At 49.9% G+C, this 15,799-nt stretch overlaps 1 protein-coding gene across 2 annotated transcripts in view; it reads right to left on the bottom strand.

Annotated features, from left to right (window-relative positions):
• The window catches only part of SEC14L5 (SEC14 like lipid binding 5), a 37,047-nt gene that overhangs the window by 17,372 nt on the left and 3,876 nt on the right, over positions 1-15,799 (bottom strand). For both annotated transcript variants that reach the window (XM_073214682.1, XM_073214683.1), the window contains 4 exons: positions 4,417-4,566; positions 4,081-4,212; positions 2,133-2,261; positions 1,330-1,522 (listed from right to left, as the gene is read on the bottom strand). In XM_073214682.1, coding sequence (XP_073070783.1) covers positions 1,330-1,522; positions 2,133-2,261; positions 4,081-4,212; positions 4,417-4,566 — 604 coding nt within the window. The remainder of the gene's footprint in view (positions 1-1,329; positions 1,523-2,132; positions 2,262-4,080; positions 4,213-4,416; positions 4,567-15,799) is intronic.

Genomic DNA, 15,799 nt, shown 5'->3' with positions numbered 1-15,799 from the left:
TGCAGTGGCCCCAAAGGATAAACTGAATTATCATCAGCACAGGTGCACATGGTTAAAACTGGGTTCATGGGGAAGGTACACTTCTGTATCTTAGGGTTTTTGTTTTCTCCTTTAACATTACATTGTGAAGATTTTCCATGTCAATGAAAGTCTTAATTATGACAAAGAGCTAACTGCCTTAATATACAAAGAGCTGTTACAAAGCAATAAAAAATTGATGTGCAAACAGGAAAATAGGCAGAAAATAGAAAACAGGCAAGAACAGAGATTCAGAAAAGCAAAACAAGAGCCACTAAATGTGGAAGAACAATACTTGACCTCACTGATAAAGATGGACGTGTTCACTAATCTACCAGTGGTCACTTTGCCTTTCACAGAAGTTTCAAACATTTAATAATATCTTGTGGGGAGCCAGGGTAAAGTCAGGAGTAGACACAACTACTCGCCTTTGATGGGACATTGAATAATACAACCTCTTTGTGGGCCTAACTGGTAAATCTACCAAAAAATTTAGTTGCATATCACCTTTGCCCCAGCAATTCAACTTTCATTTTATGCTTTGTATATACCCATAAAAATATTAAAAAGACCTTAAGTACCAAGATGTACAACATTATTTATACTTTAAAAAAAATGGAAACAACCTAAATGTCCATCAATAGGGCACTAGCTCAATAAGCTAATTTAAAAACTAATCATCAGTATATGTTTAGTAATAAGTTATGGTACAGCCAGACCATGAAATACTGTGAAGTGCTGAGAAAAATGCACTGATTATAGAAAGCTGTTCAAGCAACAGTAGTGAAAAAAAAGCAACAGAGCAAATAGAATGTATACCATGCTCTCATTTGCTCACCATAAGTTATACATGAATGTATGCATGTATATACCTGTGTGTGTATGTACATACATATACCTAGGTAGCTTCAGGAAATATAAACACAAAACTATTGCCTCTAGGGAGAAAAAGGACTCTTGCTATTTACATCTTATGAAAAGTTTGAGGTTTTTCTCTACCATCATCATGCATTATTCATATAATTAAAAATTAGTAGAAAAACCAGAGAAAAGGCCAGCCTTGAGACACCAGATCAGGTGAACTCCTGACCTAGAAATAAACCAGTCCTGGTCCTTGGACCTGAGCAGAGGGCAAAGCAGCCGGAAGAGGGAGAAAGCTGTTGTTCCAGGACCCGGGCCTGCCCCCAACAGGGCCCACGAGAATTCTCCACTGAGTTAGCAAAGCTCAAGCAGGCTTCCTAGGACTTGGTAAGGGGGCCCGGGTGCCGAGGTCACAGACCTGGCTGGCTGGCCTCAGCCACAGAGACCTACCTTCCGTACTGAGAGTCTCCAGAACAGGGCCCGGGCTGCTGCTGGGCCCAACCACCTCCAGGGACCCTGGATCCCTCGGCCCAGCCTGGGAGCGGGCGTCCTCCTCTGGGACTGGGGCAGGAGTCCACCGAGGAATGTGAGAGAGGCCCTGAGAGATGAGCTCATTCAGGTAATGCTCTATCACCTCCTTTCCCTAGAAGCCAGAGAGACCAGGACACATGGGCTCCAGGACAGGACAGCAGGGGTACCCGTGCCAGCCTGGGAGTCACCCCCACCCTGGCTCCAGTCCCAGCCTTGACACGTGGCTGCTGAGCAGCTGAAATGTGGCCAATCCAAACGGAGATGTGCTGTGTCAAATACTCACTGGATTTCCAAGATTTAGTAGGAAACAGCATAAAATAACTCATTGATAAATTTTTCCATTGAGAACATGTTGAATAAAATATGATGTTAAAATGAATTTCACCTGTTTCGTCACTACTCAGTGATGGGCCTGAGATCTTAAACCAAGCAGCAGCAGTTCTAACCAGGTAAAGTCACTGTAGAATGCCCCTTCTCTGTTCAGAGTTCCCTTCCCAGGCCTCGGACATCAGGGGGCACTGGGACAATGACAGTGCCCCCATTATGGGCCATGTGTTCTCCATCCACTATCTCATGTGATGTGATCATTAGAATACCCATTCTACAGGTGAGGATACTGGGGCCAAGGAAGGTTAGGGATCTTGCCTGATGCCACGCGGCTGTCAGGTGGCGAGCGGGCTCTGAGATCTGTGCTCCTGGGGCAGACGGAGCCCACCTCTTACCCTCTTGATGTTGGCTGTGTACTGCTTCATGGCGATCTTCTCCAAAGCACTTTCAAAGCCGAAGAAGGACCGGATATCAAGAGAGGCAGATTGCTCAAAGCAAGTCCACTCTTCATTCTCAGCGTGGACCTGAAGGGCAGGCAGGGTTGATGGCATGGTCTCAGGGGGGTAGCGGGGGTAGCATCATGCCCTCCCCCAGGGATCTCTTGGCAACCTGGGCCCAGCCAGAGCATGCAATGGGACAGCATGGCACAGCATGGCAACCCGGGGTGGGCAGCAATACCAAAGGGCCCGTCCGGAGTCTACGGTGTTAGGACCAAACTGCCTTCTCAGGAGGGGCCAGAAGAAAGTGAGTCTGATATCTGCCGTCCTGTCCCTTATAAATTATATGTATATAATGATATATTTAAATAAGTAATATATTTAATATAATACATAATTACACAGAATTTATAAATACATTTTAAATATTTTAAAATATTATTACATGTTATGTATTGATATGTAATGTAAATATTTGTATATTGTTCAACAAAGACATGGTTCGTTGACAGAGCTGCGATGCAGACAGTTGGTATCTCTCAAACTTCCACAGGCAGAAACGTTACCAGGGAGCCCGTTAAATACGCAGGTGCTTGGCCTGAGTAGGGCCGGGGTGAGACCCAGAACCTGCATTTCACAAGCTGCCCCAGTGATGCTGATTCAGCTGTTGGCAGAACTCACTCTGAGAAACACTACGCTAAAAGTGGCTTATAAAAACTCCCACCCACATACACCCCAGACTAAACATCTGAATATCCGGGGCCCAGTTTACAGGAGGCCCCAAGAGGAGCTGGAGGTGTGGAAAGAACGAGCAATAGGCATTTACCAGAAACCTTCTGTCTATGCAGCACCGTGCTGAGGGCTGGGGACCAGATGGTTGAACCAGGCTAGGTTCTCCCGCAGGGGAGGCAGATGAAGACACAACAGATCACATCTGCTGCATCTTAGGTGCTACACGGGAGCGATCACCTTGGAAACCTCTGTTTGGGATCTACCACTGGCTAAGCGGCTTTGCATGATCCCACTTGCTCCTGCCAGCACCCAATGAAGCCTGTTCTGCTGATGTCTCCATTTCACAAAGGTGAAGAAGCGGTCCGAGGGGGGAAGGAAGAACATGGCAGAGCTGTCTACCCCAGCTGCCTCCAGGCCCACCACTCCAGCCCTCTGGGGCTAGCAGGACCCTGACCCCCACTCTCATCCACCTCTGGGTCTTCACACATGCTGTTCCTGCCCCCAGAACGCTGTTCCCAGCCCTCATCCTTCAGCTGTTAGCTTCACTGGCACCTGCTCAGAGAGGCCTGAGGGACACTGTGACCTGCCGGATCCCTTCTCAGCACTCCTGGCAAAGTTGTGAGTATAGACTGATTTGGTTTTTTCTCATCTGTGTCTCCCACTGGAATGGAAGTTCTGTGAACACATCGGTCATGCAGACTGGTCCACCATCAGGTGCCCAGCACTCGGCAGGGTCCTGGCACATAGTAGGTGTCCAATCAGTATGCAGCGGAGAATAATAATTACCACTAATTATATTAAGGCACCACATATACAGGGCTTAGTATTTGCCAGACACTGTCTGACTTAGTTTTATTTCCTTTAATCCACCACAACCTATGTGATAGGTACGTCAGTAACCCCTTTTTACAGATGAAGAAACTGAGGCAGTTTCAGGAAGGAAGGAAGAGGGAGAGAGAACAGGGAGGGGGAGGGGAGGTTGCCAGGTTTAGCCAATAAATACAGGATGTCCGATCACAGTTGAATTTCACATAAACAGTGAATCATATTTTTGTTTGTGCCAAGCAATTTTTGAGAGTACCTAAACTACAACAAAACACCCACCCATCTGTGGGTGAACTGCAGGTGGGAAGCGTCCTTATCAAACCCAGCCCTGCGAGGCGCGAGCGCTCACCGTGTAGCGGCAGGTCTCCTTGACCACCACGCGGCTGGCAAAGGTGTCGTTGTGCGCTTCGATGAGCAGCGTCCTCTCCTTCCAGTTCAAGACGTTTGTCTGCACGAAGACCACGTGCTCCACGCCGGCGATCTGCAAGGGAAGAGACAGCGGGGGGCTGCAGCACGGGGGCCGGGGGTGAACCCCAAGGGCTGGCCCGGTCGCCCCCAGGCCCTGGGTCCCCCAACCCAGAAGCCCTCCCGACACCTACACTCACACACACTTGCCCCATCCCCCAGGTGCCCAGCCCCGCCGTCCCCCCAACCCCGTCAGCGCCCTGGCCCCCGCCCCGCCCACCTTCCGCAGCAGCCGCGGGGCCTCCACGCGCAGCCGGCAGCTCCGCTCCACCACGTGCACCGCCCCGTCGGCGCTGCGGGACTCGCGCAGAACCTCGCTGCCCAGGAAGACAGGGATCTGCGGGCAGGTGGGGAAGCGCTTCTCGTAGGCCTGGGGACAGGGCGGGAGTGAGCTCCCAGGGGCCGGGGTTGGGTGGGGGGGCGGCAGCCAGAGGGGCCCACCGGCCCGCCCTGCCCTCCGCGCTCCTACAGGGCTGTGGTCTCATGTACTAGACGGGTTATGGGAGCAGAACAAAGCATTCCCGGGCCACGGGAAGAGAAGTGGACACTGCCGTTTATCAAGACCTCATTTTGGCACCTGTTTCAGAGCAGTGACCCTCCTGTGCCTGAGCGCTCACCTGGCAAATCACTGGATCTGCATTTGAGTTTTTGCCTTAGAAGGGCGGGGATGGGTCTTGCCCCAGCATTTTGAAAGAAGACATCTTCCAGAAAAAACATTTGGGAAAATCCAACACCTCTTTATGATAAAAACATTCAACAACCCAGGAATAAAAGGGAACTTACCAGCCTGGTAAAGGGCACCCACAACAAATCATGGCAAACATACTCAGTGGTGAAAGACGGATGCCTTCCCCCTGAGACCAGAAACAGGGCAGGGAGGTCTGCTCTGGCCGCTAGTATTCGGCGTTGTCTTGTAGGTTCCACCCAGGGGCAGTTAGGCAAGAAAATGAAATAAAAGGCATCCACATTGGACAGTCTGGGTCCAGTTCCAGAAATGCCCGGGTCGGAGCCTCTGGGGGGCAAGCCAGCATCTAGGGCTTACGTTATTCAAGCGGGGTCTGCTCCAAGCGTGTCACGGCCCACGTGCCCAGAATCAGGATCAAAGTGAGCTCCAAAAATAGTGCTGGCATCTGAGGACACGCACCTCCTCCATCCCTCCCAGCTCAGAAGGACAGAGGTGGGGCAAGGCGAGAGGGAGAAAGGGAAAATGCTGGGTGCCCTCGGTGTCATTCCAGGCCCCACAAGGCCAGCCCAGGACCACCAGGGGGACAGAGCTGCCTCCTGCCATGTGTCAAAACAGGTTGCTTTCTACAAACACACCAGCGTTAGAATAAGGAGCGCTGGTCCCCCAGGGGAGCACTGTGTTGCTCCTGGGGTCTGGGCTCAGACAGCGGGCAAGGGAGGCCCCCCTTAAATTCTTTTTCAAGGGAAGGCATTTCTCCATGGAGGAGGGAGCTGCATAGCAAAGTGGGTGAGTCCTGGGATGGGGTCAGGCTGCTAGCTTGAAGTCCAGCTGCAGCTCCTCCCAGCAAGCGCGGGACAGGCAAGTCCCTAAGCTTCTTTCCTCATCTGGAAAATGGGTGTATACCAGACTCGTCTTGCAGAGGACAAATATTTCAGGCAGAGCCTGGCACATAAGAGATTCTTTCTCTTTCTAGGCAACAGCCCCAATGGCAGCACGGCACAGATTTGCAAGAAGAGCAAGCAGCTCCCTTCCGGCCTTCTCTGAGCACTCTGTTCCATCAAATGCAGGAGGGGGCCAGAGGGGCCAGGCTCCAGCCCACCTCCATGATGGGCAGAGGGCTGCTGACGTTGTTGGAAAGCATACAGAGGGAAAGGGGTGCATGTGTCAGAACTGGACAGGCTCAATCCAAGTCTCTGCTGCTTTCTCACTGGGTGACCTTGGGCAAGTCATTTGCCCTCTCTGAACCTCCATTTAGTCATCTATAAGGTGGTAAGGATGTCATTAGATCCTGTCTCAGAGCAGTTGGCACACAGCAGTGAGCCTTGACTCTGCTCCTCCAGTTGTGTGCATGCCTAGAACAAGTCCCACAGTCCTTACTGTGTCCCCCAGGCCCCAGGAAATCTGTCATCCCTTCCCCACCCCGCTGCCTTCATCCTGCTCCAGCCTGCTATTTCTAGAACACACTGTCACAGGTTAAATTGTGCCCCCAACCACCAAGATTAATGTGGAGAATTCCTAACCCCCAGTACCTCTGAATGTGACCTTATCTGGAGTTAGGTCATTACAGATTAAATTAGTTAAGATGAGGCCATAGTGGAGTGGAAGGAGGCCCCTAGTCCAATATGACTCGTGTCCTTATGAAAGGAGAAATTTGGACACAGACACTCATGCAGGGAGAATGCCATGTGGAGACAAAGGCACAGATCTGGGTGGTTCCTCTACAGTCCAAGGAACACTAAGGATTACCAGTGACACCAGAAGCTAGGAGAGAGAGGCATGGAACAGATTATCTCACAAGCCCTCAAAAGGAACAAACTCTGCCTACACCATGATCTCACACTTCTAGCTTCCAGAACTGTGAATGAAAAACATCTGCTGTTTAAGCTGTCTGGTTTGTGGTACTTTTTACATCAGCCACAGGACACTAATCCACCCACCAAACATGTGCCTGTCACGGGGCCTTTGCACTTGCCATGCCCTCTGCTTGCAACACTAATCAGTTAACTTGACAGTGAGGTTGGAGGGAGGCCCAAGTCACTGAGGCTTCCAGAGGGGTAAGAGAACTGGACCAGGGGCTGAGGAGATGCTCTGACTTCAGGGACTTGTCCACACCGTTCCTTCTTCCTGGGACATCCTCCGCCACTTCTCCCCTGCAAGGCTGCCTCCTCCCCTGCTCTGTGTCCTTTTAGTTCCTTCATTTCCTTGATAGCACTTATCACACCTTTTAACCACATACTGCTGCATGCGGCATGCACGGAGGCCTGAGCTACATGGTTTTCCATAGCACTGACCTCCTACTGTGCCCATCTCTGTTCTTGGCACACACTAGGGCCAGTAAAGAAATGCCAGTGAGCAAAGAAGGAAATCATGTAAACTTGCTGATGGCCGAACAGCCCTGAGAAAAGTGTCCAGGCTGGGGAATGACAGACTGTGGGCTCGGTGCGCACAGCCAATGGAGCTTCGCCAACTTGTAAAAAACTTCTTGTCAGAAGAGCCCCGTCTGGAGCCCCCAGATAACAGGGGCAGGGGGCTAGCCAGCAGCAAATGGGTGCTCGGGCACGACCGTCCCTGACCGTGAAAGGGGACAAGTCACCAGTGGCTGTCCCAGTGATGGAGCCACCTAGGCACTGGGGGTGTCCCCAGAGCTCAGGATCCTCCTGGAAGATGGGGGTGCTGAAACAGGAGTCCATCCCAGTGCCAGTTCTCCAGTGTCAGGGGACAGTCACCAGAGGCTCTCTGGGGTTGGGCGGTTCAGTGTTGGACACTGCTGTTACTAACATTTGGGGAGCACTAACTGCATCATTTTGTCCTCGCAATGGCCTGAGGAGATGGGAACTAGTATTTCCCCATTTCACAGATAAGCCCGTTGAGGCTTGGGAAGGCATCTCACAGCCAGGAAGTGTCACTGTTGGAAAACAGGCCCCTCCGACCCAGACCCCAGCCATGAGCCACCCTGTCCTGCCTCTCAGCAGACTTTAGCTACATACAAGTGTTGATGGTTTGGAAATACTGAGTCCAAATACTGAGTTTGGACCCCTTTGCCTTGGGCACACCACAGGATCATATAGGATCAAATAATTCACAGGACCCTCCCTGCAGGTTCCTGTCCCCATAAACCAAGCCCGAGATTCTCCCTGACAAACAAACACGTAGTTTGGCCCCTCAGGGACACAATGCAGCAGAAGGATTCAGTTACAGCCCTTCTACCAAGTGGCAGGAGAGGGACACGCAGCCTGCCCACTCGGAAGGGGAGCCGGGCTAAGGCCCAGCACCTGCTGGAGGAGGGCCGGGGCTGGGGCGGGCAGAGGCCGTGGAAACTTCCATTGACCGCCTCCCAAGGGCCTCCCATCCGGTAAAAACTCAGAGTGACACATTTAGCATGTGGAGATGAGAGGCTGGGTCCCCAGCCAGACCTGCCCACCTCCAGGCTGGGTGACCTTGGGCACAGCGCACCCCTCGCTCCCTTCATCTGTAAAGCATAGAACCTCCCAGTGAACACTCATTGTGCCTGTTTCCTTGTGCATCACAACTGCCGAAGGAAGAATCCATGGGTCCCCGAGTCCCCACTGCCTGTCATAGTGCCCAGCACATAGTCAACACTCAATAGCCACTTACATAATGAAGGAGTGAATGACAGCAGAGCATAGCTGTTAAGGGCACGGGTTCTGGGGTTTGGGTCCAAATTTCCATACTGCCTCTTACCAGCTGCATGGCCTCGAACAAGCCATCAAGCTCTCAGTTCCTTAATTCACTCATTTGTTAAAAGGAGAATAAATAAGTAGCTACCTTGCTGACTTGTCGGGAGAGAGAAAAAGGAACCCGTTTTTGTAAAGTGCTTAGAGCAGTGCCTGACACATGGTTTGTTCGACATGAGCATTTGTTAAATAAATTTCAATTTCAAAAATGAGTGAGATTGTATAAAGTACAGAGAAGCTATTTCTGCTAATCACTTGACAGCTGCTCTCTCCTGCCCTCCCTCCTTCCTGCCTGCTCTTCCGCATGTAAATTCAAAGGAAGCTGGAAGCTGCTTACGCCAAACCTTCCTCCAAGTGCGGAAAGAATATCCAGACCACACCGCCGTGTTCTAGCCGGGGTTCACCTTCCCCTTCCGTGCTGCAGGCTGGATTTGGGGCATTGACTGCCATGTGGCCATCACACAGGAGCCCCATCCTCAAGAGCCTTCCTCGATGACCCCTACCTCCCCCCGCAAGCCTGGGAGACCCAGTCAGACAGCTATCAATGCTCTCAGCTTCACCAAGGCCTCTTTTTCAATTAGGGTATGATTCTCATATCATAAAATGCACTGTTTTTGTTGAGCAACCAGCACCGGTAATCCCAGGCATTTCATCACCCCAAAAAGAAACCCATACCCATTAGCAGTCACTTCCCACTCCCCCCACCCCAGCCCTAGGCAACCATGAATCCATTTTCTATTCTGCGGATTTACTTTTTCTGAAGATTCCATGTAAATGAAATCTTACAATATGTGGGCTTTGTGCCCTTCACTTGGCATCATGTTTTGAAGGTTCATCCACACTGGAGCAGGCGTCGGTGCTGCCTTTCCATGGCTGAGTAATACGCCATTGGATTCCCCCTGCTCTTGGCCAAGTTACTCTACCAGAGCTTCGTGAATGGGCCACCAGACACCTGATGGCAGCAGTAGCATCCAGCTGATGGAGGGAAGTGGGCATGCTAGAACCGGAGTGATGTTATCCTGGAAGCCTTTTGAAATGACTGCTGTATATAATCTATAAAAACAGCTACACCCAGATGGCCCTGTAGCTGAAAAACTTGCTACTGTTTCAGCCCAAGCCAGCTTGGGAGATGCAAAAGACAGAGACGGCGGGTCAGAAGGACCTTGCATCCAGGGCATCTGGACATGTCGAGAAGGCAAGCCTGGGGCATGGTAGAGCAGCAGAGATAAAGCACAAGGCTTAGATGACACCTCTGCCACTTGCTGGCTGGGTGACCTCAACCTCTTGGAAACTCAGAGTCCTCATAAAAAAAGACAATGAGAATCATGACTTCATGCGGATTACTGTAAAGATGAAAGGGAGATGGTATGTGTAAGGTATTTAACACAGTGCCAGATATCATGAAGATTTTTTTTTTAATGGACAAGAGTAAACTAATAGGGACTTGAATAGATATTTGTACATGAAAGTTCACAGCAGCATTATTCTAAACAGCCAAAAAATGGAGACAACCCAAATGCCCCTTGCAGGTGAATGGATAAGTGTATGTGGTCTAGCCACATGGTGGAATATTATTCAGCCATAAAAAGGAATGAAGTGCTATTTACAAGAGCCAAGATATGGAAGCAATGTAAGTGTCCATCAATAGATGAATGGATAAAGAAGATGTGGTACATATACACAATGGAATATTACTTAGCCATAAAAAGAGAAGAAATCCTCTCATTTGCCACAACATGGATGGATCTAGAGGGTATTGTACTCAGTGAAATAAGCCAGGCAGAGAAAGAAAAATATCAGACGACTTCACTTATTTGTGGAGTATAAAAACAAAGCAAAACAGAAGGAATGAAATAGCAGACTCACAGACACTGAGAAGGAGCGAGTGGTTACCAAAGGGGCGGGGTTGCAGCAGGCTGGTGGGAGGGAGAAAGGGATTGAGGGGCACAATAATTCCCAATCACAATGTAGGTTGGTCACAGGAGTGTTAGTACAGCACAGAGAATAATTCTGTGGCATCTTACTACATCGATGGACAGTGACCACTCTGGAGGAGGTGAGGACTTGATAATATGGCTGAGTGTTGAACCGCTGTGTTGTGTATTTGAAACCATCATAAGATTGTATGTCAATGACACTTTAATTTAAAAAACAAACGAACTACAGTTACTAAAGGGAAAGGGACTGGGGAGGATGGGAGGGAAGGGAGGGATAAGGGAGAAAAAGAAAGGGGGCCTTACGATTAGCATGTATAATGTGGGGGGGCATGGGGAGGTCTGTGCAACACAGAGAATTACACATAGTGACTCTACAGCATCTTAGTACGCTGATGGACAGTGACTGTAATGGGGTTTGTTGGGGGGACTTGGTGAAGGGGGAGCCTAGCAAACATAATGTTCCTCATGTAATTGTAGATTAATGATACCAAAATAAAAAATAAAAAATAAAGGAATGAAGTGCTGACACATGCTATGTCATGAATGAAACTCAAAAACTTGATGCTCAGTGAAAGACCACAGACTCAAAAAGACAAATATTGTGTGATTCCACTTATAGGAGGTCCCCGAGACATCAGATTCATAAAGACGGAAAGCAGAAGGGTGGCTGCCCGGAATGTGGCAAGGAGGGGGGAACAGCTGGGGAGTTTCAGCCTGAGAAGGTGGGGAAGTTACGGAGAACTCTGTCGTAGCGACCAGAAGCGCCGTCATTAGGAACAGGAAAGCATGTCTGTGTGTTTGTTTATAGTCACTGCCTCCGTCTCTGTTTTCTTCAGCACTGGATTCCCCAGTGCCCTTGCTCAACACCTGGGACACTAGACGTCCACCAGTAAGTGCTGTGGAGAGGAGGGAGGGAGGGAGGAGCACGTGCTGGGGAAAGAAATCAGGTAGTGGGACCCATCATCAGACAGGTAACGTGGGGGAGCGGGGGCAGCTCCCAGGCCCCATCTCGGTGTGAGCGGGCTTCTGTGCACATGCGCTGGCGCACAGCCCAGAGGGTAACCCGTGCCTGGGCACTGCTGTTCGTGCTCCACCCGCACAGAGCTGAGTTCTGGGAAGTGCTTGCTGCGCAGGTGAATCAACGCCTGTCCCCTCTGTGGTCGTGAGAGCTGCGCAGCCGCGGCTTCTGGCCAGTGAGTCGGCCCTGAGCAAGTGCGGAGGAACCCTGCTGTGCTTCACTTTCCTGGCCCTGAGGCTGCAGCCCAGGGCCCAGGTAGCAGGGATTAGGTATTATCTGCTCCTGCTTCCGGGCCCTCCTGGCATGAATCGGTTCGAGCCACCCCTTTCCCCAGCTGGGGCCACGTCTCCTCCTCGTGAGGTCAGACCGCCTGGCCTCCCCAGCGCGGGGGGAGCATGGGGCCTGGCTGCTGCCACAGCAATGGCACAAACCCTGCTGAGGTTCTCACCCACGCCTGAGGAGCAGGGTGGGGGTCGCCCTCCTCCTCCAAATGCGCTCCATGCCCACAGGCTTCCGGATCAGCTGGCGCCCCTGATGGGTCAGGGAGGGACGAGGAGGCTGTGAGGCCAGCTCAGGGCATCCTGACATTTAGTGGCATGTCAGGATCTTGATGGGAGGGAAGCACCACCTTAGATTATGCAAGTGTCTCAGGAATCAGCCTCCATCAGCTCTGCTTCCCCACGCTCTCCCAGCCTCCAGGATGGAACACCCCCTCTCATCCATTTAAACCCTAATCTTTTCATGTCACTCATGCTGAAAACCTTCTCAAGCTCCCAAGGTCCTTGAAGAAACAAATGGACCGGGCCACACCGGGGCCCAAGTGAGCCCAGTTCCCTTCATCAGAGCGCATTCTCCCCCTCACCACCCACCACTGAGCCTTTGCACACAGTGGACCTCCTCCCTCGGCAAAGGTGAAGTTGGCTGACTTACCAGACCTTGGCTGACGGACCTTTCTCTGTGTTCCAAGAACGCCCTGCTCTTTCTGCCCTAGAGATCATTCCACATGGCATGTGCCTGGCTCCCCTATGCCCCCTGCCCTCACACACACACACACACCACTGCAAGCTCTGTGACAGCAGTAAGGGATCATGTCAGGGGAACTAAGTCAGGACAGAGCCAGACAAAAGCAGACATGGTCCCCGCCTTCCTGAAGCCTACTTTAATGAAAACACCCATATAAATAAGTAAGCAAGCAAATTAACACAAAGAATAATGATGCATTTCAAAAAGTTCTATGGAATCCACTGTGTTGTAGCCTGCACTAAGCTTGGTGCTTGGCACACAATGAAAACTCAATAAATATCTGTGGAATGCGCACATGCATGCATGCATAAATTAAGGCATGCATAAATTAATGAACAAGGCCGTGAAACGTATTTCAGGGCGCTCTGAAATCAGATCACTTTGCTGGGCCGTGGATCACCTCTGCTCTCCCAGCCCAAATCAGAGCACCTCAGGGCCCTGTAAGCAATCCAAGGTGGAAAATGTTGCTTCCCTTAATCTGTTAGCAACAGGATCATATGACAGGCTCCAGGGAACTAATTTAAACTCCTTTAAATAAGGCCCCTGCTGCTTTATTAAAACTACATCCATAACGATTCCAACTGTAACTGCCTTTGGCCTGAGCTACAAGGATTTACCTTCAGATGCTGCTCCTTATGAATGACCCATTTGCTAAATTACAAGCTGTTTATCAATACAAAAGGCCAGGTCTTTAAATATTTTAACACTTTCCTGCTGATGGTAACTCTCGCCACCACCCTTCAACCATGTGAAAGGCCTGTTGCTTAGGAAATTCTACTCCATCTTTCTGTTTCCTTGGCTTGCAGAATCTGAGATGACCTGAAGCCACAGGGCTTTTGAGCCCCACAGGGCCCCTGGGCAGTGACTGGACTAGAGGCAGCCAGGTCATTCCCGAAGACATGGAGGCCACTGGTACATGTTCACTGAACATCAGAGCCAGAATCCAGAATGTCTGGGCTGTGAGATCAGGCTGTAGGGTCAGATTCCCTAAATTCACATCGCTGGTTTTTACTGATGATGCCATTTACTGAGCTTTATAGGGCCGAATTGTGTCCCCCTGAAAAGTACATCGGAGTCCTAACTCAGATACCTCAGAATGTGACCTTATTTGGAAATAGGGTCTTTCCAGAGGTAATAAGGTTAGAATGAGGTCATTAGGGTGTCCTTATAAATCCAGTATGACTTGTGTCCTCATAAAAAGGGAAAATTTGGACACATAGGCACACATAGGGATGCACCGTATGAATATTGGAGTTATGCAACCATAAGGCTCGGAAGTACCCGAAACCGGGAGAGAAGCCTGGAATAGATCCTGAGCCCCTTCCGAGGGAGCAGGAACACACGCCAGCATCTTGCTTGATCTTCTGGCCTCTAGAACTACCAGGCAACGCAGCTCTGTTGTTTCTGACCCATTCAGTTGTGGTACTTTATCACACAGCCCTAGGAAATGAATAGGCTGAGACACAGCGTCCTTAACCTCTGTACACCTGTGTCCTCAAGAATGCTGTAAAAACACCTGTCTCTAGCCAGTCTAAAGCACAGGGTGCACGGTGCTTCGTAGATGCTCCCAGGCTCTGTTGGCATCAGCTGCCCTCCAGGAGGCCAGGCTCTGTGGGTTTCACTGTGCTCACCTTAGCAGGGTCCTGATGGGGTACAGGCACTTGGAACACAGCCCGGATGGTAACTGCTCCCGTGGGGCCACTCCCTCAGCCCAGGAGCCAGCTTACTAACTCCAGGTCCTCAGCTCCGAGAAATGGCAGAGCCCACGGTTCGGAATGTAAATTCTGGAGACGAACTGCATGAGGTTAAGTCCCCACCCACTTCGTGTTTGCCTGGTGGCCTTGGGTAATCCAGTCATCCTTTCTTTGCCTCAGTTTCTCCATCTGTAGAATGGTGCTACCCACAGAATCTATCTCATGGGATGGTTATGAGAAGTACATGAGTTAATATTTGAATAGGCTCAGAACAGTGCCTGGGACCTTGTAAATGTTGTGTACACATTTGTTAAAACTTAAAATAGAATCTGCCTGAAGCCTCTGAATAACTACCACCATTCAAAGCAGGATTTCTTTAGGAGGAATATGTCCACACAAAAATTTGAATGTGAATGTTCCTAAGAATGTTATTCATAATAGCCCCAAACTGGAAACAATCTAAATGTCTATCAACTGATGAATGGATAAGCAAATGTGGTGGAATAGCATTCAGCCATAAAACATGTAGAATATTATTCAGCCATAAAAAGGAATCATGTACCAATACATGCTACAAACTGGATAAACCTTGCAAACATGATGCTAAGTGAGAGAAGCCAGTCACAAAAGGCCACATGTTCTATGATTCCATTTATATGAAATGTCCAGAATGGGCAAATCTATAGAAACAGAAAGTAGATGAGTGTTTCTCAAGGACTGGATGGGATGGGGGTAGAATGGGGATGATGCCGAAGGGGTATGGGGTTTCTTTTTGGGGTGATAAAATGTTCTAAAATTGAGGGTGGTGATGGTTGTACAACTGTATGAATATACTAAAAACCACTAACTTGTACCCTTTAAAGGGGTGAATTATGTGGTATATGAATGAGTTGTTGTTCAATGAAGTTGTTAAAAGAATAAATAATGATAATAAACCTAGGTAATATTTCATCAGCTTTAACAAAGCGCCAGACTCTGTCCGGGCACCCATGTTCCTTCACTGAATCCTTACTTCAGCTCTCTGAGGAGCAGGGGCCTTAATTATCTCCATTTTCCTTGTGAGAAACTGGAGCAGGGACCCAGCAGGTGAATGTGGCTCCGCACCACCACCTGGATTTGGGAGAAGAGCCCAGATAACCTAGAGTCAATTCATAATGGGCTGTAGGCTGACCACGGGGTGCCTTCAGGGCTCCAGTGACCACAGTCCACAATCCAAGCAATGACCTCTGTGCTCCACATGCAGGAATCTCCACAAAGTCCCCTCCTACCTTCTAGAACCCCATCTTTAAGGGGACCAAGGACCCTCTGCAACCTTGGACCCAGCAGCTGCCACCGTCATCTGGTTTTCCTGTTTACTGAGACAATGCAAGCCCACTGTTTTGAACCTATAATACAGAATGCTACCAAGAAAGAAGAAAGCGAAGGTTCCTAGAAACCCACCCTTCAGGAACAGAACTCATGGCGAGGGATAAGGCCCAAGAAGGGAGATGCCCATTCATTGGATTAGTTCAGTTTTTTTCAATGAAAGAGAAAAGGCATGTGAGAACTTTT

Source organism: Manis javanica, chromosome 10 (genome assembly GCF_040802235.1).
Source record: "Manis javanica isolate MJ-LG chromosome 10, MJ_LKY, whole genome shotgun sequence".
Classification (NCBI taxonomy): domain Eukaryota; kingdom Metazoa; phylum Chordata; class Mammalia; order Pholidota; family Manidae; genus Manis; species Manis javanica.
This window is presented reverse-complemented; position numbering and strand designations above follow the sequence as displayed.